This window comes from Leucoraja erinacea, chromosome 6 (assembly GCF_028641065.1).
Source record: "Leucoraja erinacea ecotype New England chromosome 6, Leri_hhj_1, whole genome shotgun sequence".
Lineage (NCBI taxonomy): Eukaryota > Metazoa > Chordata > Chondrichthyes > Rajiformes > Rajidae > Leucoraja > Leucoraja erinaceus.
In genome coordinates, this window is record NC_073382.1 from 82,452,615 (window position 1) to 82,476,120 (window position 23,506).

General features: G+C 60.0%; 1 protein-coding gene across 1 annotated transcript in view; it reads right to left on the reverse strand.

Moving 5' to 3' along the window:
- LOC129698445 (dynein heavy chain domain-containing protein 1-like) overlaps positions 1–23,506 on the reverse strand; it is an 86,388-nt gene that overhangs the window by 20,941 nt on the left and 41,941 nt on the right. Inside the window, exons 24-35 of the mRNA XM_055637591.1 lie at positions 21,943–22,228; positions 16,283–17,735; positions 15,702–15,712; positions 14,851–15,171; positions 14,072–14,273; positions 12,393–12,495; positions 9,949–10,098; positions 9,109–9,300; positions 6,427–8,083; positions 4,495–4,728; positions 3,881–4,072; positions 3,030–3,115 (exon numbers count right to left, since the gene is read on the reverse strand). Coding sequence (XP_055493566.1) covers positions 3,030–3,115; positions 3,881–4,072; positions 4,495–4,728; positions 6,427–8,083; positions 9,109–9,300; positions 9,949–10,098; positions 12,393–12,495; positions 14,072–14,273; positions 14,851–15,171; positions 15,702–15,712; positions 16,283–17,735; positions 21,943–22,228 — 4,887 coding nt within the window. The remainder of the gene's footprint in view (positions 1–3,029; positions 3,116–3,880; positions 4,073–4,494; positions 4,729–6,426; positions 8,084–9,108; positions 9,301–9,948; positions 10,099–12,392; positions 12,496–14,071; positions 14,274–14,850; positions 15,172–15,701; positions 15,713–16,282; positions 17,736–21,942; positions 22,229–23,506) is intronic.

The window sequence follows — 23,506 nt, forward strand, 5'->3', positions numbered from 1 at the left end:
CACTCTTTTGTTTTCTGTATAAAAATTCAAAAATTCTGGAACGAAATATTTGAAATCTTTACAAAATTATTTAAAACAAAACTACTACCCAAAGTAGAATGGATCTTTTTTGTAATATCGGAAGGTAACCCAGAATTAAATATGTTTCAAAATAACTTACTTAATTATGGGCTAATAATGGGAAAAAAGCTTATACTTAAATTTTGGAAAAATGCTCCAATACCAACAACAAAAATGTGGATTTCAAACATGTTCGAAACACTACACTTGGAAGAGATGAGACTCCTCCTAGCAGGCAAAGCAGATCACTTCCAAAAGACGTGGTCTGCATTTATGGAACTATTACAAGCATAAGGTGCAATAATAAGTTAAAACATAAAGGCTCCCAGGACCTCGTAACGGGGGGTATAAAATCAATTTTAAATAAAAACACGGTTGGTATATCCTTTTTTGCGGAGTTTTGTGTTACAATAGAGCGATTGATTTTCCTTTCTTCTTTTTTTTCTTTTCTTTCTAGGGTCTTATTTCTTTTCTTTGCTTCCGTCTCTAATTCCTTCCCTAAGGGGTTCTCTTCTCCCAACACTTTCCTGCACCTTCACGATCCTTGCTTATTTTCATTACTTCTTTTATTTCTATCTTTTTTAAAGCTCAAAAAATGAAGTGGTACAACATAATGTAATAAGATATATGCGATGTATTAATGTGATTTACTGTACTGCTAATAAAAATAAAATAAAAAAAAGAAAATAGGTGCAGGAGGAGGCCATTCGGCCCTTCGAGCCAGCACCGCCATTCATTGTGATCATGGCTGATCGTCCGCTATCACTAGCCTTCTCCCCATATCCCTTGACCCCACTAGCCCCGAGAGCTCTATCTAACTCTCTCTTAAATCCATCCAGTGATTTGGCCTCCACTGCCCTCTGTGGCAGGGAATTCCATAAATTCACAACTCTCTGGGTGAAAACGTTTTTTCTCACCTCAGTATTAAATGACCTCCCCTTTATTCTAAGACCCTCTCCAGAGCCAGCACATCCTTCTTCAGATATGAGGCCAACATTTATGAGGAGGGGAACACGGGGGGTGGGGGGGGGTGGGGGGAGGGGAGGAGGGGAACACGGGGGGGGGGGGGGTGGAGGGGATTGGAGGGAACACGGGGGGGGGGGGGGGGGAGTGGAGGGAACAGGGGGGGGGGAGTGGAGGGAAACAGGGGGCGGGGCAGTGGTGGGGAGGAGGGGGGAACACGGGGGGGGGGGGGGGGGGGGAGAGAAGAATATGGGGGAGGTGGAGGGGAACACGGGGGGGGGGGGGTGGAGAGAATATGGGGGAGGTGGAGGGGAACACGGGGGGGGGGTGGAATGAATATGGGGGAGGTGGAGGGGAACACGGGGGGTGGAGGGAACACGGGGGGGGGGGGTGGAGAGAATACGGGGGGGGTGGAGGGGAAACACACGGGGGGGGGGGGGGAGGAGGGGAACAGCGGGGGGAGTTGTACGGGAACACGGGGGGGAGAGTGGAGGGAACACGGGGGAGAGGGGAACACGGGTGGAGGGAACACGGGTGGAGGGGAACACGGTGATGGTGGAGGGAACACAGGGGGGTGAAGGGAACACGGGGGGGGGGGGGAACGGGGAACAGGGTGGAGGGAACACGGGGGGGGGGGTGGAAGAGGGGGCGAGGAACATGGGCGAGGAGAGCAGACACGGGGGCGGCAAAGGCAGTGTCTGAGGGGGGGGGGGGAAACAAGGGGGGGGGGCGGATGGGAGGAACGACACGGGGATAAATAGGACGGGGGCCGTTCACGGGAGACTGTTGGGGAACAGCGACACTGGGAGACAGAGGCCCGGACACGGGGGATTGGAGAGCGAAGCCCCCCCCCCCCCCCCCTCCCATGTCATAGAAACATAAAAACATAGAAAATACGTGCAGGGGTAGGCCATTCTGCCCTTCGAGCCAGCACCGTCATTCAATGTGATCATGGCTGATCATACGGCAACTTGCCATTCGCTTCCTTCACTGCCTGCTGTACCTGCATGCTTACTTTCAGTGACTGATGTACAATTAGTCACTGATGCATCTATAACGTCAACCCTTTAAGTACTATTTACCAGTCTATCCTAACCAATTCCCGTCTCATACCTTCAAAGTCTCATCTATTCAAGTTCAGGCCCCTAGTCTCTGAATTAATCGTGTCACTCTCCATCCTAATGCAGAATTCCACCATATTATGGTCACTGCTGCCCAAGGGCTTTGCACAACAAGATCACTAACTAATCCTTCCTCATTACACAATACCCAGTCTAGGATGACCTGCCCTCTTGTCAGTTCCTCTACATATTGGTTTTTAAACCCATCCGTATACATTCCAGGAAATCCTCCCCCTCAGCGCCATTACTAATTTGGTTGGCCCAATCTATATGTAGATTAAAGTCACCCATGATAACTGCTGTACCTTTGCTACACACATCCCTCATTTCCTGCTTGATGCTATCCCCAACCTCCCTACTGCTGTTTGGTGGTCTGTACACGACTCCAACAAGCGGTTTCTGCCCTTGGCTATTTCACAGTTCTCTACCCATACCGACTACAGCATCCAAGCTAATGTCACTACTTCTATTGCATTAATCTTCTCTTTAACCTGCAATGCCACCCCACCTCTTCCTTTGTGTCTATCCTTCCTGAATATTGAATACCCCTGCATGTTTAGATCCCAGCCTTGGTCACCCTGGAGCCATGTCTCCGTAATCCCAACTATATTATATTCCTTAACAACTAACTGCGCATTCAATTCATCCACCCTATTACGAATGCTCCTCGTATTAAGGCACAAAGCTTTCAGGTTTGTTTTTCTTTTCTCCCTTCTACCTGCTGCTTCTGTCCCCCTTTTATGTCCCTCTGTCTCCTTGCATTGGTTCCCATCCCCCTGCCCTGTTAGTTTAAACGTGACCTTCCCTACACTCCCTGTCCCGTTGTCTGCACGCACACGCTTCCACGTTGTTGACTCCACCTCTCCACTGTTTATTTAAACCCACCCGTGTAGCACTAGCAACCCTGCCCGCCAGAAGGTCGCCCCCCCCTCCAATGAAGGTGCAATCCGTCCCTTTCGTACCGGTCACCCCTGCGCAAGAAGTGATTCTAGAGATCTAGAAATGCAGGTGGGGGGCGCCGATGTCCCCCTCCCCCCCCCCCCCCCCCCCCCCCCCCCCATCCCGTAACTCCCCTCCCCCACAACCCGGGCCTCCCCCCCCCACATGCCCCCCTCTTCCCACACATGCCCCCCCTCTTCGCGGGCCGGCCCATGCCCCCCCCCTTCCCCCCCCTCCCCCCACATGCCCCCCTCTTCCCGGGCTGCCCCCCCCCCCCCCCCCTTGGCACCTGCGCGACGTGCAGCTGATGTTGCAGGTACATGATGTCCATCTGACGGGCGAGCTGCCTGTCCACCCGTTGCCGCTCGAAGTACAAACCTCCTTGAGAATCAGCTCCTGCAGTCCCGACTCACTGATGGTCAGATCCACGCAGCGCATCTGCTTCAGCAGCGCCGGCTCCAAACTCTGCCGAGAGGCGGTTCACGTTACAGCCCGTGTCTCTCCACACACCGCGGGAAGGGAAGAGCAGCAGGTCGCCCCCGGGTCCCGCCAGCCGCCACCCCCCCCCCCCCCCCCCTCCCCTCCCCTCCCCTCTACCCCCTTTACCTCCCCGCCCCCAACACATGCCTCAATACACCCCCTTCCCCCTCCCGCTCCAGTGGGAAGGTCCTGGCCTCAGACGCTAACTGAGCCGCTGTGTGCTTCCTGGGGGCAGAGGGGGTGGGGGTGGCATATCCAGCATTTGGGGCCGGGGTGCGCTGGGCAGAGGGGAGACCACGGAGAGGGCAGACGTTTACCTGACTCGATCTTCTTCAGGGGCAGCGAGGTGCTGAGGTAAACCCGGAAGCCGGGCTTGATCTTGACGGGCAGCGTTTCGAAGGTTCGTTCCCAGGCCCCGGGCTCGGTGGTGCCGCTGCCGGCGAGAAGCAGCCTCGACAGCACGGGCGGGAATGGCCGCAGCTCGATGTCCGTCACCAGCACCGCCATCCCTGCGCGGGGCAAACATCTGTCAGCCGGGGCCACATTTCCCAACATCTGTCCACCGGGCAACTTCACCCAACATCTGTCCGCCGGGCTACTCCACCCAACATCTGTCCGCCGGGCTACTCCACCCAACATCTGTCCACCGGGCTACTCAACCCAACATCTGTCCGCCGGGCTACTCAACCCAACATCTGTCCAGCATCTGTCCGCCGGGCTACTCCACCCAACATCTGTCCACCGGGCTACTCCACCCAACATCTGTCCACCGGGCTACTCAACCTAACATCTGTCCAGCATCTGTCCGCCGGGCTACTCCACCCAACATCTGTCCACCGGGTAGTGGGAGAGGGGAGGGGGAGAGGTGAGGGGTTAGGACGGACGGAGACCCGGGGCATGTGTCCACGATGCCGCCTCAGAGGGTCCTTACCATTGACGGCGGCCGTCAGCAGCAGTTGCTCCAGGTCGGGCTTGGTGATGGGACAGACCCAGAGGTCGTGGGGCGGCCGCTCCTCCAGCGTCTGTGGAACCCACTCCACGTCGCCGCCCTCCACAGCCAGGCTGTCGATGAATATGTCTCCAGATGCCTCATCCGCCTCGCCGTCCGCCGGCAGGACGCGTTCAGACGCGCTCTTCACCAACACATCGCTCCCGGCTGCACTAACTACATAAAATCGACTTCAAAATAAAATCCACCGCAGGCACAGATAGAAATGAACATAGAATAGTACAGGAACAGGCCCTTCGGCCCAATGGGCTTGCTATCCCAAATGCCTGACCTGCACGTGACCCATTCCCCTGCATATCCATGCGTCTGTCTAAACGCCCCTTAAACACCACTATCGTATCTGCCTCCACCCCCCACCCCCACCCCTGGCCCCCACCCCCCACACTTGCCCCGCAACATCTCCTTTAAACTTTGCCCCACTCACCCTACAGCTGTGCCCTCTAGTCTGTGACATCCCCACCCTGGGGACAAGGTTCTGGCTGTCTACCCTATCTACGCCTCTCATTATTTTACATACTTTTATCAGGTCTCCCTTCAACCTCCAATACTCTTGAAGTAGAAATCCAACCTCTCCTCGAAGCTGAAGACCCCCAGACCATCACACAAACCAACCTCTCTTCCATCCACACCTCACGCTGCCTCGGCAAGGCCAGCAGCATAATTAAGGACCTGTCTCACCCCAGTCACCTCCCTCTCCAATCGGGCAAGAGGTACAGAAGTGTGAAAACGCACACCTCCAGATTCAGGGAAAGTTTCTTCCCGGCTGTTATCAGGCAACTGAACCACCCTCTCACCAACTAGAGAGCGGCACTGACCTCCTGGCAAGAACAAGGAGACAGATTATTATCTGAATGGTGTCAGATTGAAACAAGGGAAGTGCAACGAGTCCTGGGGGTCCTTGTACATCAGTCACTGAAAGTAAGCATGCAGGTACAGCAGGCAGTGAAGAAAACCAATGGCATGTAGGCCTTCATAACGAGAGAATTTGAGTATAGGAGAAAAGAGGTTCTTCTCCAGTTGTACAGGGCACTGGTGAGACTAAACCTGGAGTGTCGTGTGCAGTTTTATCTCCTAATTTGAGGAAGGACATCCTTGCTATTGAGGTAGCCAAGTTTACAATGTTAATTCCCGGGATGGCGGGACTGTCATATGAGGAAAGATTGGAAAGACTGGGCTTGTAATCACTGGAATTTAGAAGGACGAGGGGAAGGGGGGGGGGGTCTTATAGAAACGTATAAAATTATAAAAGGACTGGACAAGCTAGATGCAGGACAAATGGTCCCAATGTTGGGGGAGTCCAGAACCAGGGGTCACAGTCTAAGAAAAAAAGGGAGGCCATTTAAAACTGAGATGAGAAAACGTTTTCACCCAGAGAGTTGCGAATTTGTGGAATTCTCTGCCACAGAGGGCAGTGGAGGCAAAACCACTGGATGGATTTAAAAGTGAGTAGATCTAGAGCTCTAGGGGCTAGCGAAATCAAGGGATATGGAGAGAAGGCAGGCACGGGTTACTGATTGTGGATGATCAGCCTTGATCACAATGAATGGCGGTGCTGTTTCTCCCATTTACCTCATTGGAGACCCTCAACCTATCTTTAATCGTCTTGTACTAAACGTTATTCCCGTTATCCTGTATCAGCACACTGTAAACGGCTCGATTGTAATCATGTATTGTCTTGCTGCTGACTGGTTAGCACGCAACAAAAGCTTTGCATTGTTCCTTGGAACACGTGACATTAATAAACTAAAATAAAACTCTGCTCTGGGCCGTGAAATGTCAGGCAGCATTCTACTAATCCCATACTGCCCTCATCCCCCCCCCCCCCCCCCCGATTTTCAGCGCCTCCATCCCTACCTGCGGCGAGCACCTCCCGCTCCAGCTGCAGCCCGCCTCCGGCCTGCAACACCCCCATCCAGATGCCGGCCTGTTTGTCGGGGTCGACGAGGAGGATCCAGGGCGTGGGAGAATATCTGAGCAGGACCTGCGTGATGAGGATGCTGACCCGGGCCGTGGCGTTGACCGGCAGCTTCTCCAGGTTCCAGTCCAGTTGTTCCCCCAGTGAGCTCAACATATCGAGCAGCAGGAAGTTGCTGCGGGTCGGGATGAAGTCGGGTTGGCCGTACATGTCGCCCGGAGATGGCGGTGACTCGGAGCCGAGCAGCGGGGGCGTGGGGACGAGCTGCGGCGACCGTGGTGACGACAGGCTGAGACTGCGGCTCATGCTGCGGGATGAAGCTGAGGTCCGGCTCCTGGGTAGCGACGGGCTCCGGCTCCTGGGTAACGACTGGCTCCGGCTCCGGCGTGTCAACGGCTTCCGGCTCCGGCTCCGACTTCGGCCGCGGATCGACGGCTGGCTCTGGTCAGACGACAGGGTGAGTGCTGGCGAGGGAGGAGGGGTCCGAGTTGCGATCCTGGCCCGACTTTGCGACAGTTCCGAGGTCCGGGCTGGCGACGGGCTGGAGGCCCGGCGTGAAGCGAGATCCCGGCTCAGGCTCCGACTGCGGCCGCGGGGCGACGACTGGCGCCGGGCTAGAGACAGGGTGAGTGCTGGCGACGGTGGAGGGGTCGGGGCTGCGGGCCACTGCCACGATGTGCTCCGGGCTGGTGACGGGGTCCGGGCCGGAGCTGGCGACTGCTGAGAGGTCCGGACTGGCGACGGCGTTGAAGCAACGGTCTGGACTATCGGTGGGGCCGGTGCCTCCGGCTGGACCCGAGTCGGTGATGTGGTCCGGCCTGGCGGCGAGGCTGTGTTCCGGGTTGGGTCCGGGACCCGCGGCGAGGCCAGGGCTGCGGCCGCTCGGCTTGCCAGGATGTCCAGCAGTTCTTGCCGCGGGTCCACGGGCTCCATGCGGATGGTGCCGGTGTGACAAGCTCCCTTCCACTTGTCCAGAAGCTCCTGCCGCAGCCGCTCCTCGAAGGGCCCGAGGTAGACGACGGCGGCGGCCGTCAGCAGCGCGTCCCCAGACAAGGTGCGGCGGCGGCCCTTGGACTGCTCCAGCGCCTCGTCCCAGTCGGAGCGGTGAGGCCGAAGGGCGTGGATGAGCTCCTCGTTGCGCCGCAGCTCCTGTCGCTCCCGCCGCAGTTGTGCGAGCAGCTCCTGCTCCTGCTCCCGGAGCCGCCGCACCAACTCCTGCTCCCGCAACAGCAGCAGCCGCAGCAGCTCGGCGTCGCTGGCCTCCAGCAGCGAGTCATTATCCGACAGGTTTTCGTCCGTGTCCTCCCGCAGCACCTCCAGCAGCCCTTTCCGCATGCGATCGGCCAGTTTGCGGAGCAGCCCGAGGCGGGTCTGCGCCTGGTCCATCAGCTCCTGGAAGCGGTTGACAAAGGTGGGGCTGTACTCGCGGGCTAGTACCGCATGGTAGTACACGGCCCGCACCCACACGCTGAACGACTCGACCGCCCGGCTCGCCTCCCGCACCGCCTCCGGCTGGAACTCCGGCCGGAGGATGATGTCGCCCAGCGCCCGGAAAACGTCCTCCGGGATGTTGTCCTTGTCGAAGAACTGCAGCTCCTGCGGGAACACGGGCAGCGTCACTGCATTGGCCGCCGGAGGGGGGTGGTAGAGGGGGGGGGGGGGGGGGAGGGGGTTTTAAGAGAGGGGGGAGGGGGGGTAGTAGAGGGGGGGGGGGGGGGGGGGGGGGGGGGGGTGGCAGAGAGGGGGGGAGGGGGGTGGTAGAGAGGGGGGGGATGGTAGAGAGGGGGGGGGGCGTTTAGAGGGGGGGGAGGGGGGGGGGGAGAGAGAGGGGGGGGTAGAGAGGGGGGTGTGTGGTAGGGGGGGAGGGGGTAGAGAGGGGGAAAAGGGGTAGAGAGGGGGGGGTTAGAGGGGGGGGTAGAGGAGGTTAGAGGGGTGGTAGAGGGGGGTTAGAGAGGGGGGGTTAGAGAGGGGGAAAAGGGTAGAGAGGGGGTTAGAGAGGGGGGGGTTTAGAGAGGGGGGGGGTTGGTGGTAGAGAGAGGGGGGGGGGATAGAGGGGGGGGGTGGTGGTAGCGGGGGGAGGTAGAGGGAGGGGAGGGTTAGAGAGGGGGGGGTTTAGAGAGGGGGGGTGGTAGAGAGGGGGGGTGTGTGGTAGGGGGAGGTAGGAGAGGGGGTTAGAGAGAGGGCGGGTTTTTAGAGGGGGGGGGGGTAGAGAAGGGGGGGTGTGTGGTAGCGGGGGGGAGGTAGAGAGGGGAGGGTTAGAGAGGGGGGGTTTAGAGAGGGGGGGGGGTGGTAGAGAAGGGTGGGGGGGGTAGAGAGTGGGGGAGATGGAGAGATGGGATGGGGAGGGGATATGGAGTAAGGGAGGGAGAGGGATTCCAAAACCAGTTCTTTGCTCCTTCCTCCCCATTGTTGTCATCTTTCTCACCCTTTACCCCACCCCCAGCCCCCCGCCCCCGTCTCCCTCCTCCGACCCCCCTCACCCTCTCTGCCGAATCCCCTGTCTTCACCCTGCTCTCCTGCCCCACACCCACGCTCCACTTTCCTCTCTCCCCCACCTCCCTTCCATCTCCTGTCCTCCCTCCTCAGCCCCCCCCCCCCAGTCCCACGGGGCAGGGTGTAACCTGGAAGAAGTTTTCTTGGCTGATGAGCAGCTTCACGTTCTCCCAGCCCTCCATCTTGCCGAACATGAGGCAGATGGTGTTCATCACCGTCACCACTGGCAGCGGCGGCGCTCGGTACGTGCGCACCTCGTCCAGGTCGCTGGAGCTCAACGCCAGCAGCGCCTGCAACGCCGTCTCGTACAGAGGCTTGCCCTAGAACACAGGTCGCAGGGTCACAGTCCTAGAACACAGGTCACAGGGTCCCCCAGTCCTAGAACACAGGTCACAGTCCTAGAACACAGGTCACAGGGTCCCAGTCCTAGAACACAGGTCACAGTCCTAGAACACAGGTCACAGGGTCACAGTCCTAGAACACAGGTCACAGTCCTAGAACACAGGTCACAGGGTCACAGTCCTAGAACACAGGTCACAGGGTCACAGTCCTAGAACACAGGTCACAGCCCTAGAACACAGGTCACAGCCCTAGAACACAGGTCGCAGGGTCACAGTCCTTGAACACAGGTCACAGGGTCACAGCCCTACGACACAGGTCACAGGGTCACAACCCTACAACACAGGTCACAGCCCTGGGTCACAGGGTCACAGCCCTAGAACACAGGTCACAGCCCTGGGTCATAGGTCACAGCTCACTTTCCTGGCACAAAGGTCACAGCCCTGGAACAGTTCACCACCCTGGGTCATAGGTCACTACCCTGGAACATAGGGTCAAAGGGCACTACCCTGGAACACAGGGTCACAGTCCTGGAGCTCCATCAGAGCATCTCGAGCTGGGACATTGCGCCGTTACCCCGGCGGTATCCGGGGTCACCCCCCCCCCTCCCCCTCCCCCCGGTACATTACCGTGCCGTATTCCCTCTGGAAGGCCTGCCGGGCGGCATCCATCTCCCGCTGCAGCAAGGTGAGCTGGAACTCCTCATCCCGCATCCGCTGCAGCAGATCCTGGAACTCGCTGCGCAGCTTGGCGTAGTGTTCCTGCAGCAGCCGGATCTCCTGCGGGCAGCGACACCGGGGTCAGTGGGGGATGGAGGCTGGGGTCATCACCGTGGTCAGTGGGGGATCAAGGCCGGGGTCAGTGGGGGTGGGGGTTCAATAGACAAGAGGTGACATTCGATTCCTGCACCGCCATTCACTGTAATCATCCACAATCAGTATCCCGTTCCTGCCTTCTCCCCATATCCCCTGACTCCGCTATCAAGCTCTCTCTCGAAAGTATCCAGAGAACCGGCCTCCACAGACTCACAATTCTCTGTGTGAATAAGTGTTTCGTCGTCTCCGTTCTACATGGCTTACCCCTTATTCTTAAACTGTGGGTCCTGGTTCTGGACTCCCCCAACATCGGGAACACGTTTCTTATATGTTTCATTAAGATCCCTTCTCATCCTAAACTCCAGAGTTTACAAGCCCAGCCGCTCCATACTCTCAGCATATGACAGTCCCACCATCCCGGGAATTAACCTTGTAAACCTACGCTGCACTCTCTCAATAGCAAGGATGTCCTTCCTCAAATTAGGGGACCAAAACTGCACACAATACTCCAGGTGTGGTCTCACTAGCGCCCTGTACAACTGCAGAAGGACCTCTTTGCTCCTATACTCGATTCCTCTTGTTATAAAGGCCAACATGCCATTCGCTTTCTTCATTGCCTGCTGTACCTGCATGCTTACTTTCATTGACGGATGAACAAGAACCCCCCAAATTCCGTTGAACTTCCCCTTTTCCCAACTTGACAACATTTAGATAGTAATCTGCCTTCCTGTTTTTGCCACCAAAGTGGATAACTTCACATTTATCCATATTAAACTGCATCTGCCATGCATTTGCCCACTCACCCAACCTGCCCAAATCACCCTGCATTCTCATAGCACCCTCCTCACAGTTCACACTGCCACCCAGCTTTGTGTCATCTGCAAATTTGCTAATGTTACTTTTAACCCCTTCATCTAAATCCTTTATATTGTAAATAGCTGCGGTCCCAGCACCGAGCCTTGCGGTACCCCACTAGCCACTGCCTGCCATTCTGAAAGGGACCCGTTAATCCCTACTCTTTGTTTCCTGTCTGCCAACCAATTCTCTATCCATGTCAGCACCCTACCGCCAATACCATGCGCTCTAATTTTGCCCACTAATCTCCTGTGTGGGACCTTATCAAATGCTTTCTGAAAGTCCAGGTACACTACATCCACTCCCTTGTCCATTATCCTGGTTACACCCTCCAAAAATTTCAGAAGATTAGTCAAGCATGATTTCCCTTTCGTAAATCCACGCTGACTCGGACCGATCCTGCTACTGCTATCCAAATGTGCCGCCATTTCATCTTTTATAATTGACTCCAGCATCTTCCCCACCACCGATGTCAGGCTAACTGATCTATGATTCCCTGTTTTATCTCTCCCACCTTTCTTAAAAAGTGGGATAACATTAGCTACCCTCCAATCCACAGAAACTGGTCCTGAATCTATAGAACATTGGAAACTGATCACCAATGCATCCACGATTTCTAGAGCCACTTCCTTAAGTAATCTGTGATGCAGACCATCAGGGCCTGGGGATTTATCAGCCTCCAGTCCCATCAGTCTATCCAACACCATTTCCTGCCTAATTTGAATTTCCTTCAGTTCCTCCGCCACCCCAGATCCTCTGGCCAGGAAGATTGTTTGTGTCCTCCTAGTGAAGACGGATCCAAAGTACCTGTTCAACTCATCTGCCGTTTCCAAATGGCTCCTTTACCTTGAGTTCCCTCATCAACTCCGTCAGTTCGGGGGCACTGAGGGGTCAGTGGTCAGTGTGGAGGGTCAATGGTCGGTGTGGGTGCAGCGGGGAGTCGTGGCTGTGGCCAATGGTGAGTGAGGGGGTCATGGGTGGGGTCAATAGTCAGTGTGGCGGCAGTGGAGGGTGAGTGGTCAGTGTGGGGGCAGAGGGGGGTCACGGCCGGGGTCAGTGAGGGTCATGGCCAGGGTCAGTGGGGGGTCATGGCCGGGGTCAGTGGGGGGTCATGGCCGGGGTCAATGGTCAGTGGGGGGTCATGGCCGGGGTCAATGGGGGGTCATGGCCGGGGTCAGTGGGGGGTCATGGCCGGGGTCAGTGGGGGGTCATGGCCGGGGTCAATGGTCAGTGGGGTCAGTGGGGGGTCATGGCCGGGGTCAATGGGGGGTCATGGCCGGGGTCAGTGGGGGGTCATGGCCGGGGTCAGTGGGGGGTCATGGCCGGGGTCAGTGGCGGGGTCATGACCGGGGCCAATGGTCAGTGTGGGGGTAGTGGGGGGTCGTGGGACCGCACTCTCTCACCTGGCCCAGCAGCTCTAGCTTGTGACGGAGCCGCTCGATCTCGTGCCGCCGCTCCTCGGCTGCCTTGTACACTTCCCTGATCTTGTCCAGCCCCAGCTCCATCCTGTGGGGACAACTCACAACCTGAGCAAACAGGCAGCTCAGCCCATCCACACTAATGCTATATTATGTAACAAGGAGCTGGTTTAAACCGAACATATACACAAAAAGCTGGGTGACATTCCGGAAGTACTGACTATGGATGATCAACGATGATCACATTGAATGGTGGTGCTGGCTCAAAGGGACAGATGGCCCACTCCTGCACCTATTGTCTATTGCCTACCACCCATTCCTTCTCTCCAGAGATGCTGCCTGTCCCGCTGAGTTACTCCAGCTTTTTGTGTCTAATCCTATATTAATTTGTGTGGCACCGTGGCGCAGCGGTAGAGTTGCTGCCTCACAGCGCCAGATACCCGGGTTCCATCCTGACTACGAGTGCAGTCTCTACGGAGTTTGTACATTTTCTCCGTGAGCTTGTGAGTTTTCTCCGGGTGCTCCAGTTTCCTCCCACACTCCGGAGGCGTGCAGGTTTGTAGACAATTCTGTAAATTGTCCCTAGTGTGTAGGATAGTACTAGTGTACGGGAGGATCGCTGGTCAGCACAAATTTGGTGGGCTGAAGGGCTTGTTTCCTGTTTCTCTAAACTAATCACACTTATTTAATCCCCCCATAGTCCCATCAACTGCCCCACATTCAACCCTCACCTACACAGCGAAAACAATCTTCATCGACGACATGCGAGGAAACCAACGCCTCCACTTCCTTAGATGGTTTAGGAAGTTCTGCATGTCCCCAACAACTCTCACCAACTTCTACAGATGCGCCGTAGAGAGCATTTTATCAGGATGCACCACGGCACGGTTTGGGAACAGCTCCATCCAAAACCGCAAGAAATTGCAGCAAATTGTGGACGCTGCCCAGGCCATCACACAAACCACTCTCCCTTCCATCGACTCCATCTACACCTCACGCTGCCTCGGCAAGGCCAGCAGCATCATCAAGGACCAGTCTCACCCACTCACTCCCTCTTCTCTCCTCTCCCGTCGGGCAAAAGTGTGAAAACGCACACCTCCAGATTCAGGGACAATTTCTTCCAGCTGTTATCAGGCAACTGAACCATCCTCTCACCAACTAGAGAGCGGTCCTGAACTACTATCTACCTCATTGGTGATCATCTGACTATTATCGATCGGTCTGTGCTGGCTTTATTTTGAACTAAACGTTATTCCCTGATCATGTATCTGTACACTGTAAATGGGTCGATTGTAATCTTTGCACTGACTGGTTAGCGCGCAACAAAAGCTTTTCACTGTACCTCCTACATGTGACAATAAACTAAACTGAAAGAGTGATGGGGAGAAGTCCGCACAGAGAACGCCAGATGTCGGGGCGGTAGCTGGGTCTCCGGCAGCTCCTCCACTCAGCTGCTTCATCAGGACCTTCCCGGAGACACTGGTTGCAGTAGCTGGTTTTAATGGCTCTCTGGGTTAAAGCAAAACCCCTGAGTCGTTACCCAAGGTGTTTCTTTTGTGTGTCCGCTGCTGCCACTAAGGCCTCGGTTCCAGCAGGCGGTGTCACCCAACCGGCGGCTCCAGCGCGCAGTTCCACGCCCCGCGGTGCGCCAGGCACGGACTCACCGGTTAATCTGGATCCCCTCCGACTGCTCCAGGTAGTGGAAGATCATGGAGAAGAGGTCGATGAAGTCCAGGTAGTGGCGCGGGGTGATGAGCGGCAGCGTCGGGGCCATGTGCGCCGCTCCGCTCAGCGCTGACTGGTGGATCAACGCCATGATCTTGACGATGATTGGGACCAGCACCCAGATCCTCGCCACCGACTGGCCTGCAACAGGGAGGGAGGTCTTACAGTCCGGTGTGGGTGTGTGGAGGAGAGGGGTCTCACAGTCCGGTGTGTGTGTGAGGGAGAGGTCTCACAGTCCGGTGTGTGTGTCTCACAGTCCGGTGTGTGTGTGAGGGAGAGGTCTCACAGTCCGGTGTGTGTGTGAGGGAGAGGTCTCACAGTCCGGTGTGTGTGTGGGGGGGAGGGGGTCACTACTGCCCTGCCACAGAGAGGGGGTTCACTACAGTCCGGTGTGTGTGAGGGGGAGGGTCTCACAGCCCGGGTGTGTGTGTGTGTGTGTTTTTTTTTTTTGGGGGGGGGGGGGGGGGGGGTCACAGTGCTGTCTGTTGTGTTGTGAGAATGCAGTGCTAGACACCAGTGAATACATTATCAGCGGCTGCCCTCCGCGCTTGTTTCTGCCGCCTGTTCCCTTCATTCGATGTCACCCCTCCTCCCTGCCCCCCTCTCCTCTCCCTCCCCTTCTCTGTTCCCGCCTCCCCCCCCACCCACACACGTACACTCTCGCCCCCCACCGGGCGGGTCACTCGCTGGGCTGGGCTGAGCTGGGGGGGCCACTGACCGGTGGTCCTGACCGTGGACAGGTTGCCGATGCCCAGGTGGGAGGTGGCGAGGACGGCGTACGCCTGGGGGTTCCACTGGTGCCATACGTCGATGTAGCCGGCGGGGCCCAGCAGGTGGGTGAGGCCGCCCGGAGCCCACGCCACGCTCCCCGCAGCGCTCTGCAGCGGTAGCAGCAACACCACATGCAGGCTCTGGCGCACAGCGAGGAGGTACCTGCGGGGAGAGGAGCAGTGAGTATAGATCGCACAGGAGAAGGGCGGGTGGGGTAGAGCGGGGTGCGGGCGATGGCGGGGGTGGGTTTGTGAGAGCGGGGTGCGGGCTATGGGGGGGGGGTAGAGCGGGGTGCGGGCGATGGCGGGGGTGGGTTAGAGAGCGGGGTGCGGGCTATGGGGGGGGGGGGGGGGTTAGAGCGGGGTGCGGGCTATGGGGGGGGGGGTAGAGGGGTTTTTAGTGCGGGGTGCGGGCGATGGGGGGGTTTAGAGCGGGTGAGGGGCTATGGGGGGGTTGAGCGGGGTGCGGGCGATGGCGGGGGTGGGTTGTAGAGCGGGGTGCGGGCTATGGGGGGGGGGGGGTTTAGAGCGGGGTGCGGGCTATGGGGGGGGGGGTAGAGCGGGGGTGCGGGCGATGGCGGGGGGGGGTGTATGAGAGCGGGGTGCGGGCTATGGGGGGGGGGGGGGTCGAGCGGGGTGCGGGCTATGGGGGGGGGGGGAGGTAGAGGGGGTGCGGGCTATGGGGGGGGGGGGGTAGAGCGGGGGGGCGGGCGATGGCGGGGGGGGTGTAGAGCGGGTGCGGGCTATGGGGGGGGGGGGGGCGAGCGGGGTGCGGGCTATGGGGGGGGGGGTGTAGAGCGGGGGTGCGGGCTATGGGGGAGGGGGTTTTAGAGCGGGGGTGCGGGCTATGGGGGGGGTAGGGGGGGGGGGTAGAGGGGGTGCGGGCTATGGTGGGGGGGGGGGTAGAGCGGGGTGCGGGCTATGGTGGGGGGGGGGGGGGGTTAGAGCGGGGTGCGGGGACTATGGGGGAGGGGGTAGAGCGGGGTGCGGGCTATGGTGGGGGGGGGGGGGGGTAGAGCGGGGTGCGGGCTATGGGGGGGGGGGGTAGAGCGGGGTGCGGGCTATGGGGGGGGTTAGAGAGGGGGGGGGGCTATGGGGGGGGGTAGGGTAGAGCGGGGGTGCGGGCTATGGGGGGGTAGAGCGGGGTGCGGGGTATGGGGGGGGGGGGGGGGGGGGGTAGAGCGGGGTGCGGGCTATGGGGGGGGGGGGGTTAGAGCGGGGGTGCGGGCTATGGGGGGGGGGGTAGAGCGGGGGGGCGGGCGGGCTAGGGGGGGGGGGTAGAGCGGGGTGCGGGCTATGGGGGGGGGGGGGGGGGGGAGGTTTTATAGGGGGCGGGCGATGGTGGTGGGGGGGGGGGGGGGGGGGGGGGGTCGCACCCACCTCTCCAACACCTGCTCCTGCTTCAGGTTCCATGCCAGGTTCCTGGTGGCGGCGAACTCCTTGGCCACTCGGCTGAACTCTTTGGTCGAGTAGAGGTCGGGGCAGGTGCCGTCGGTCGTGATGTTGAAGAGCCGCTGCAGAGTTTGCTGTGGGACAGCGGGCGGCACCACGATGACGGTGCAGCGCTCCAACAAGCCTGCCTGCCGGCTCGCCCGCTTGAAGATCGCGGCGACCTGCGGGCCAGACTCGCGGCCGCTCAGGTGGAAGACGGCGGCCCGGGCGAGATGGGCGGCGAGCCGGAGCAGAGTGCCGCGGCCGCTGCAGTGAGCGGCGGCCAGCAACGCGCCATGGGCCCCGGGTGTGAGCAGCAGGCGGCTGAGGCGGGCCAGGTGCTGCACCGCCTCCTTGAAGAAGATGAGCTGGCGGCTGGAGCGGCGCGCCTGGTTGTGAGCCTGCACGACATCCCGGAGCTGCAGCGCCAGGTTGCCGAGCGTCAGCTGCCGGTACGGGTTCCAGCGCGGAGACTTGAGCTGCTGCCGGTTGTCGGGCCTCACGGCTCCCTTGTTGAAGATCAGGTCGCCCAGCTCCTCCCCGGAGTACAGTTCGTGCAGCGGCAGCAACGGCTTGGTGGACTGCCTGTGGCTCTGGCGGGTCCGGTGGCGCTCACTCGCCGGCTGTGGACTGCCACCGGCACCGGCCGCTCCACTAATCCCCGCTATCGCTCGCTGCAGCCGCGCCAGCCCCTGACTCGGGGCCGGGCCGGCGGTGGGAGAGCCGGCGGGCTGCGGCTCCACGGCGCTCCGTAATTGCACCTTGTAGGAGGACAGCTGGTGTGTGTGTGAGGAGAAGTGAGTGTGAGCCACGGCGTGTAGCGTGGAGCAGAGCGCGGTGCGGTGCTGCTCACACACCAGGCGGTCCGAGAATGTCCTCATGCATTCGTGCAGCCACAGGGCCACCACCGTCTTGGCCACGGTCACCACCGGCTGCCCGACCTTACCCGGGCCGACAGCCGCGGGCGGCATCAGCTGCAGGCCCCGCAACACCTTGCCGATGTCAGCTACAGACAGCAAGTAGTGAGGGTGCGGCGGCGAGGGCGGGAAGCGCTCCTTGACGCGCTGGTACAGCTCGACTGTGGCGAACACCAGCGCCCTGGCGAAGACCGTGTGCCGGGACAGCGTGTAGGTGGGGAAGCTGCGCAGCCAGCTCAGTACACCCGGCGTGTACACCGTGGCTACCCAGCCCCAGCTGACGGCCGGCATCGCCAGCACCGTCAGGAGCCGCAGCAGCCGGCCCGACAGCCCGCTCTGGTCCGGACCCGGCGCGCACGACGCCATTAGGTTGAGCCGCGCCGAGTGGAAGGATAGGAAGCGCAGGCCGTCCCGCTCGTACGTGCCGTGGCAGGTGAGCGAGTGGCGCACCGCCTCCAGTAGCGGCTGGCACTGCGAGTCAGGTTCTGCAACATAGAGAAAGCAGCCCCGTTAGTGTGGGCCGGGTGGGCAGCGGGTGACGAGGGTGAGGGGTTGGGTTGGTTGGGGGGTTGCAGGCGGGTTAAGGGTTCATGGGTGGAGCGGGGCTGTGGGGGTTGGGCACCGGGCGGGTTCCTGCGATGTAGGACGGGCAGGAGGGGTGGGCGATGGGATTTGAGTAACAACCCCCCTCCATCCTCGCCCCCAGACGTTGGACTTTATACAGCGCGGAAACAGGCCCCTCGGCCCGCCGATTCCGCACTGACCAGCGATCCCCGCACACTAACGCTATCCCACACACACCAGGGACAATTTGCTATCTTTACCGAAGCCAATTAACCTACAAACCTGCACGTTGGACTGTGCGAGGAAACCGGAGCACCCGAAGAAAACCCAAGCGGTCACAGGGAGAATGTGCAAACTCCATACAGACAGCACCCATAATATACAATAGACAATGGGTGCAGGAGTAGGTCATTCGGCCCTTCGAGCCAGCACCGCCATTAAATTTGATCATAGCTGATCATCCACAATCAGTACCCCGTTCCTGCCTTCTCCCCATATCCCCTGACTCCGCTATCTTTAAGAGCCCTGAATAACTCTTTCTTGAAAGCATCCAGAGAACCGGCCTCCATCGCCCTCTGAGGCAGAGAATTCCACAGACTCACCGCTCTCTGTGAGAAAAAGTGTTTCCTCATCTCCGTTCTAAATGGCTTACCCCTTATTCTTAAACTGTGGCCCCTGGTTCTGGACTCCTCCAACATCGGGAACATGTTTCCTGCCTCTAGCGTGTCCAAACCCTTAACAATCTTATATGTTTCAATAAGATCCCCTCTCATCCTTCTAAACTCCAGAGTGTAGGCCCAGCTGCTCCATTCTCTCAGCATCTGACAGTCCCGCCATCCCGGGAATTAACCTGGTGAACCTATGCTGCACTCCCTCAATAGCAAGAGGCAGCCATAGTCAGGGTGGAACTCGGGTCTCTGGCGCTGTGAGGCAGCAACTCTACTGCTGCACGTAACAGCACGTGAACAGGCCCGTCGACCCACAATGTCCGTGCCGAATACGATGCCTAATCTCTGCCTGCATGTGATCCACATCCCTCCATTCCCCGCATATCAATGTGCCCGTCTAAAAGCCTCTTAAACACCACTATCGTATCTGCCCCCACCACCACCTCTGGCAGCGCGTTCCAGGCACCCACCACCCTCTGTGTAAAACACTTGCCCCGCACATCTCCTTTAAACTTTGCCCCTCTCATCTTAAAGCTGTGCCCTCTAGGAGTAGGCCATTCAGCCTTCCAGCCAGCACCACCATTCAATATGATCATGGCTGATCACCCAGAATCAGTACCCCCGTTCCTGCTTTTTCCCCATATCCCTTGATGCCGTTAGCCCTAAGAGCTAAATCTAACTCTCTCTTGAAAACATCCAGTGAATTGGCCTCCACTGCCTTCTGTGGCAGAGAATTCCACAGATTCACATCTCTCTGGGTGACTAAGTGTTTCCTCATCTCAGTCCTAAATGGCCGACCCATTATTCTTAAACTGTGACCCCTGGTTCTGGACTCCCCCAACATCGGGAACATGAAGAATGTTATGTGTTTATATAAGATCCCCTCTTATCCATCTAATGTCCTTGACATTTCTACCCTGGGTAAAAAGGTTGCGACTGCCTACCCTCTCCATGTATAAACTTCTATCAGGTCTCCCCTCAGCCCCAGCGTTCGAGGGAAAGCAATCTGTCTGTTCAACCTCTCCTTCTCGCTGATACCCTCTAATCCAGGCAGCGTTCTGATAAATCTCTCCTCTCTAAAGTTTCCACATCCAATGGGGTGACACAGCTCCACACAGTGCTGAGGGGGGAGGGGGGAGATGGGGGAGGGGGGAGATGGGGGGAGGGGGGAGATGGGGGGAGGGGAGAGATGGGGGGAAGGGGAGAGAGAGATGGGGGGAGGCGAGAGATGGGGGGAGGGGAGAGAGATGGGGGGAGGCGAGAGATGGGGGGAGGGGAGAGATGGGAGGGGGGGAGAGGGGAGGAAAGGGGAGGGGGGGGGAGATGGAGGGAGGGAAAGAAGAGATGAGGGAGGGGAGAGATGGGGAGGGGAGAGAGAGGGGGGAGGGGAGAGATGGGGAGGGGAGAGAGGGAGAGGGAGGGGGGGAGGAGGGGGAGGGGGGGAGGGGGAGAGAGAAGGGGAGGGGAGAGAGGGGGGAGGGGGAGGAGGGGGGGGGGAGGGGGGAGGGGAGGGGAGAGGGGGGGAGGGGAGAGGGGGAGGGGAGAGGGGAGGGAGAGGATGGGGGAGGAGGGAGAGATGGGGGGGGGAGGGGAAGAGAGGGGGGGGGAGGAGGGGGAGGGGAGGGGGAGGAGGGATGGGGAGGGAGAGATGGGGGGAGGGGAGATGGGAGAGAGGGGAGAGATGGAAGGGAGAGGGGAGAGAGATGGAGGGAGGGAAGAAAGATGGGGGGGGGAGATGGGGGAGGGGAGAGGATGGGGGGAGGAGGAGGGGAGGAGATGGGGAGGGGAGAGAGGGGGGGGGGAGAGGGGGGGGAGAGATGGGAGGGAGGGGAGAGAGGGGGGAAGGGGAGAGAGGGGAGGGGGAGAGGGGGGAGGGGGGGAGAGGGGGGAGGGATGGGGGAGGGGAGAGATGATGGGGAGGGGAGGGGAGAGGGGAGGGGGGGAGAGGGGAGGAGGAGCGACGGGCAGAGATGGGAGGGGTGGGGGAGAGAGGGGGAGGGGGAGAGATGGGGGGAGGGGAGAGGGAAGAGAGGGGGGGGAGGAGATGGAGGAGAGGGGGAGAGGGGGAGGGAGGATGGGAGGGGAGAGATGGGGGGGGGAGAGATGGGGGGGGGAGAGGGGGAGGGAGGAGAGATGGGGGAAGGGAGGAGAGAAGATGGGGAGAGGGGGAGGGGGGGGGAGGGAGAGGAGGGGAGAGATGGGGGGAGGAGTGATGGTGGAGGGGGAGAGGAGGAGGGGGAGAGAGAGGAGGAGGAATCAGGGAGGAGGGGGAGAGGGGAGGAGGGAGAGAAGGGGGAGGGGGAGGAGAGAGGGGGAGGGGAGGAGATTGGGGAGAGAGAGAGATGGACAGAGAGGGGAGAGAGGGTGAGGGAAGTATGGGGGAGGAGAGAGATGGGGGGAGGGAGAGGGATGGGGGGGGGGAGAAGATGGGGAGGAGAGGAGGGGGAGGAGAGGGGAAGGGGGGAGGGAGAGGGAAAGGGGAGGAGGAGGGAAGGGGGGAGGGAGAGATGGGGGGAGGGAGAGATGGGGGAGGGGGAGATGGGGGGAGGGGGAGGGGGAGGGAGAGATGAGGAGGGAGGAGGGGAGAGAGGGGGGGAGGGAGAGGGGGGGAGAGGGAGAGGGAGAGGGAGAGAGAGAGAGGGAGATGAGAGGGAGGGGGAACGAGAGGGAAAGAGATTGGAGAGAGATAGAGAGAGAGAGGGAGGGGAGAGATGGGGAGGGGAGAGATAGGGAGGGGAGAGATAGGAGAGATGGGAGGAGAGGGGGGAGGGAGAGACGAGGAGGGGAAGAGAGGGGGAGGGAGATAGGGGAGGGGAGAGATGGGGGGAAGGAGAGATGGGGAGCGGAGAAAGGAGATGGGGGAGGGGGAGAGATGGGGGGAGAGGAGGTGAGGGGAGGGGAGAGGAGGGGGGAGGGAGAGATGGTTGAGGGGAGGATGGGGGAGAGGGAGAGAGATGGGGAGGGGAGAGAGGAAGATGGGGGGAGGGAGAGACAGATGGGGAGATGGGAGATGGGGGGGAGGGGAGATGGGGGGGGAGGGAGAAAGAAGAACAGATGGGGGGGGAAGGAGACAGATGGGGATGGAGAGAGGAACAGATGGGGGAGGGGAGGATGAGGGGAGGGAGGATGGGGGAGGGACAGATGGGGGGGGGGAGAGATGGGGAGGGGAGATGGGGGGAGGGAGAGGTGGGGGGGAGGGAGAGATGGGGGAGGGAGAGATGGGGGGAGGGAGAGATGGGGGAGGGACAGAGGGGGGAGGGACAGATGGGGGGGGGGACAGATGGGGGGAGGGGGGAGATGGGGGGGAGGGGAGATGGGTGGAGGGACAGATGGGGGGAGGGGGAGATGGGGTTAGGGAGAGATGGGGGGGAGGGAGAGATGGGGGAGGGTGAGATGGGGGGAAGGGAGAGATGGGGGAGGGGAGGAGATCGAGGTTGGTCCCGGGGATGCGAGCACTCACTGTAGGGAGCCGTGTGGACATCATCCAGGAAGAAGAGGAAGACGTTGCCGTGACGGGGCGGGAGCACATGTGTACCACCTCTGGGGAAGATGTGGTTCTCCAGATGCTGCCACAGGTGCCAGGGCTCCAGAGTGGCGCTGACGGGGAGCCGGTGGAGGGGCGGCAGGGAGTCGAGGTGCCGCAGCGGACTGCACCAGGCTGGTCTTCCCGCTGAACGTCTGTCCCACACAGTAGCACCGAGCCCCGAGCCCAGCAGCACCTCCAGTAGCTGTGTCACCACCTGCAGCTGCAAGGGAGGGCGGGCGTCAGAGAGGGGGGGGGGGGGGGGTGGGACAAAACTAGCCCACCCCCAAAACCTGCCCTCCTCCCAAACGTCGTTCCCATTCCCCCTCCTCCCCATGGACCAGGGTGCCCAGAGAAACTAGCCCACCCCCCAAACCTGCCGCCTCCCTTCACCCCTCCTCTCCCCTCACCCCCCCCCCCCCCCCCCTCCCCCACCCCACCACGGACCCGACCTCTTCTCCCGCCCCTCACTCCCACCGCGAACTAGAACCATTCCTCGAGGGACAAAGACGTCAGAGAGGGGACAACGACAAAAACTAGCCTACCCCCCAAAACCCACCCCTCCCCCCTCTTCCCCTCCCAACACACTCCCCCTATCCACCCCCAGACCCCGCTCCTCCCCCTATCCCCCCCCTCCGAATTAGACGTAGATCTAAATGTAAAAAATAGTCCAGTATAAAATTGTCCAACTTCCAGCATAGTCCCAGACCGGGGAGAGTACCGGCAGAGACCGGGGTTACCGGACCAGACCGGGGAGTACCGACCAGACCGGGGGAGTACCGGACCAGACCGGGAAGTACCGGACCAGACCGAGAGAGTACCGGACCAGACCGAGGAGTACCGGACCAGACCGAGGAGTACCGGACCAGACCGAGGAGTACCGGACCAGACCGGGGAGTACCGGACCAGACAGGGGAGACCGGACCAGACGAGAAGTACCGGACCAGACCGAGGAGTACCGGACCAGACCGAGGAGTACCGGACCAGACCGAGGAGTACCGGACCAGACCGGGGAGTACCGGACCAGAGACCAGGGAGTACCGGACCAGACCGAGGAGTACCGGACCAGACCGGGGAGTACCGGACCAGACCGGGGAGTACCGGACCAGACCGAGGAGTACCGGACCAGACCGAGAAGTACCGGACCAGACCGAGAAGTACCGGACCAGGAGACGGAGGAAGTACCGGACCAGACCGAGAAGTACCGGACCAGACCGGGGAGTACCGGACCGGGAGACCGGGGAGTACCGGACCAGACCGGGGAGTACCGGACCAGACCGGGGAGTACCGGACCAGACCGGGGAGTACCGGACCAGACCGGGGAGTACCGGACCAGACCGGGGAGTACCGGACCAGACCGGGGAGTACCGGACCAGACCGGGGAGTACCGGCAGAGACTGGGGAGTACCGGACCAGGCCGAGGAGTACCGGACCTGACTGGGGAGTACCGGCAGAGACTGGGGAGTACCGGACCAGGCCGAGGAGTACCGGACCAGACCGA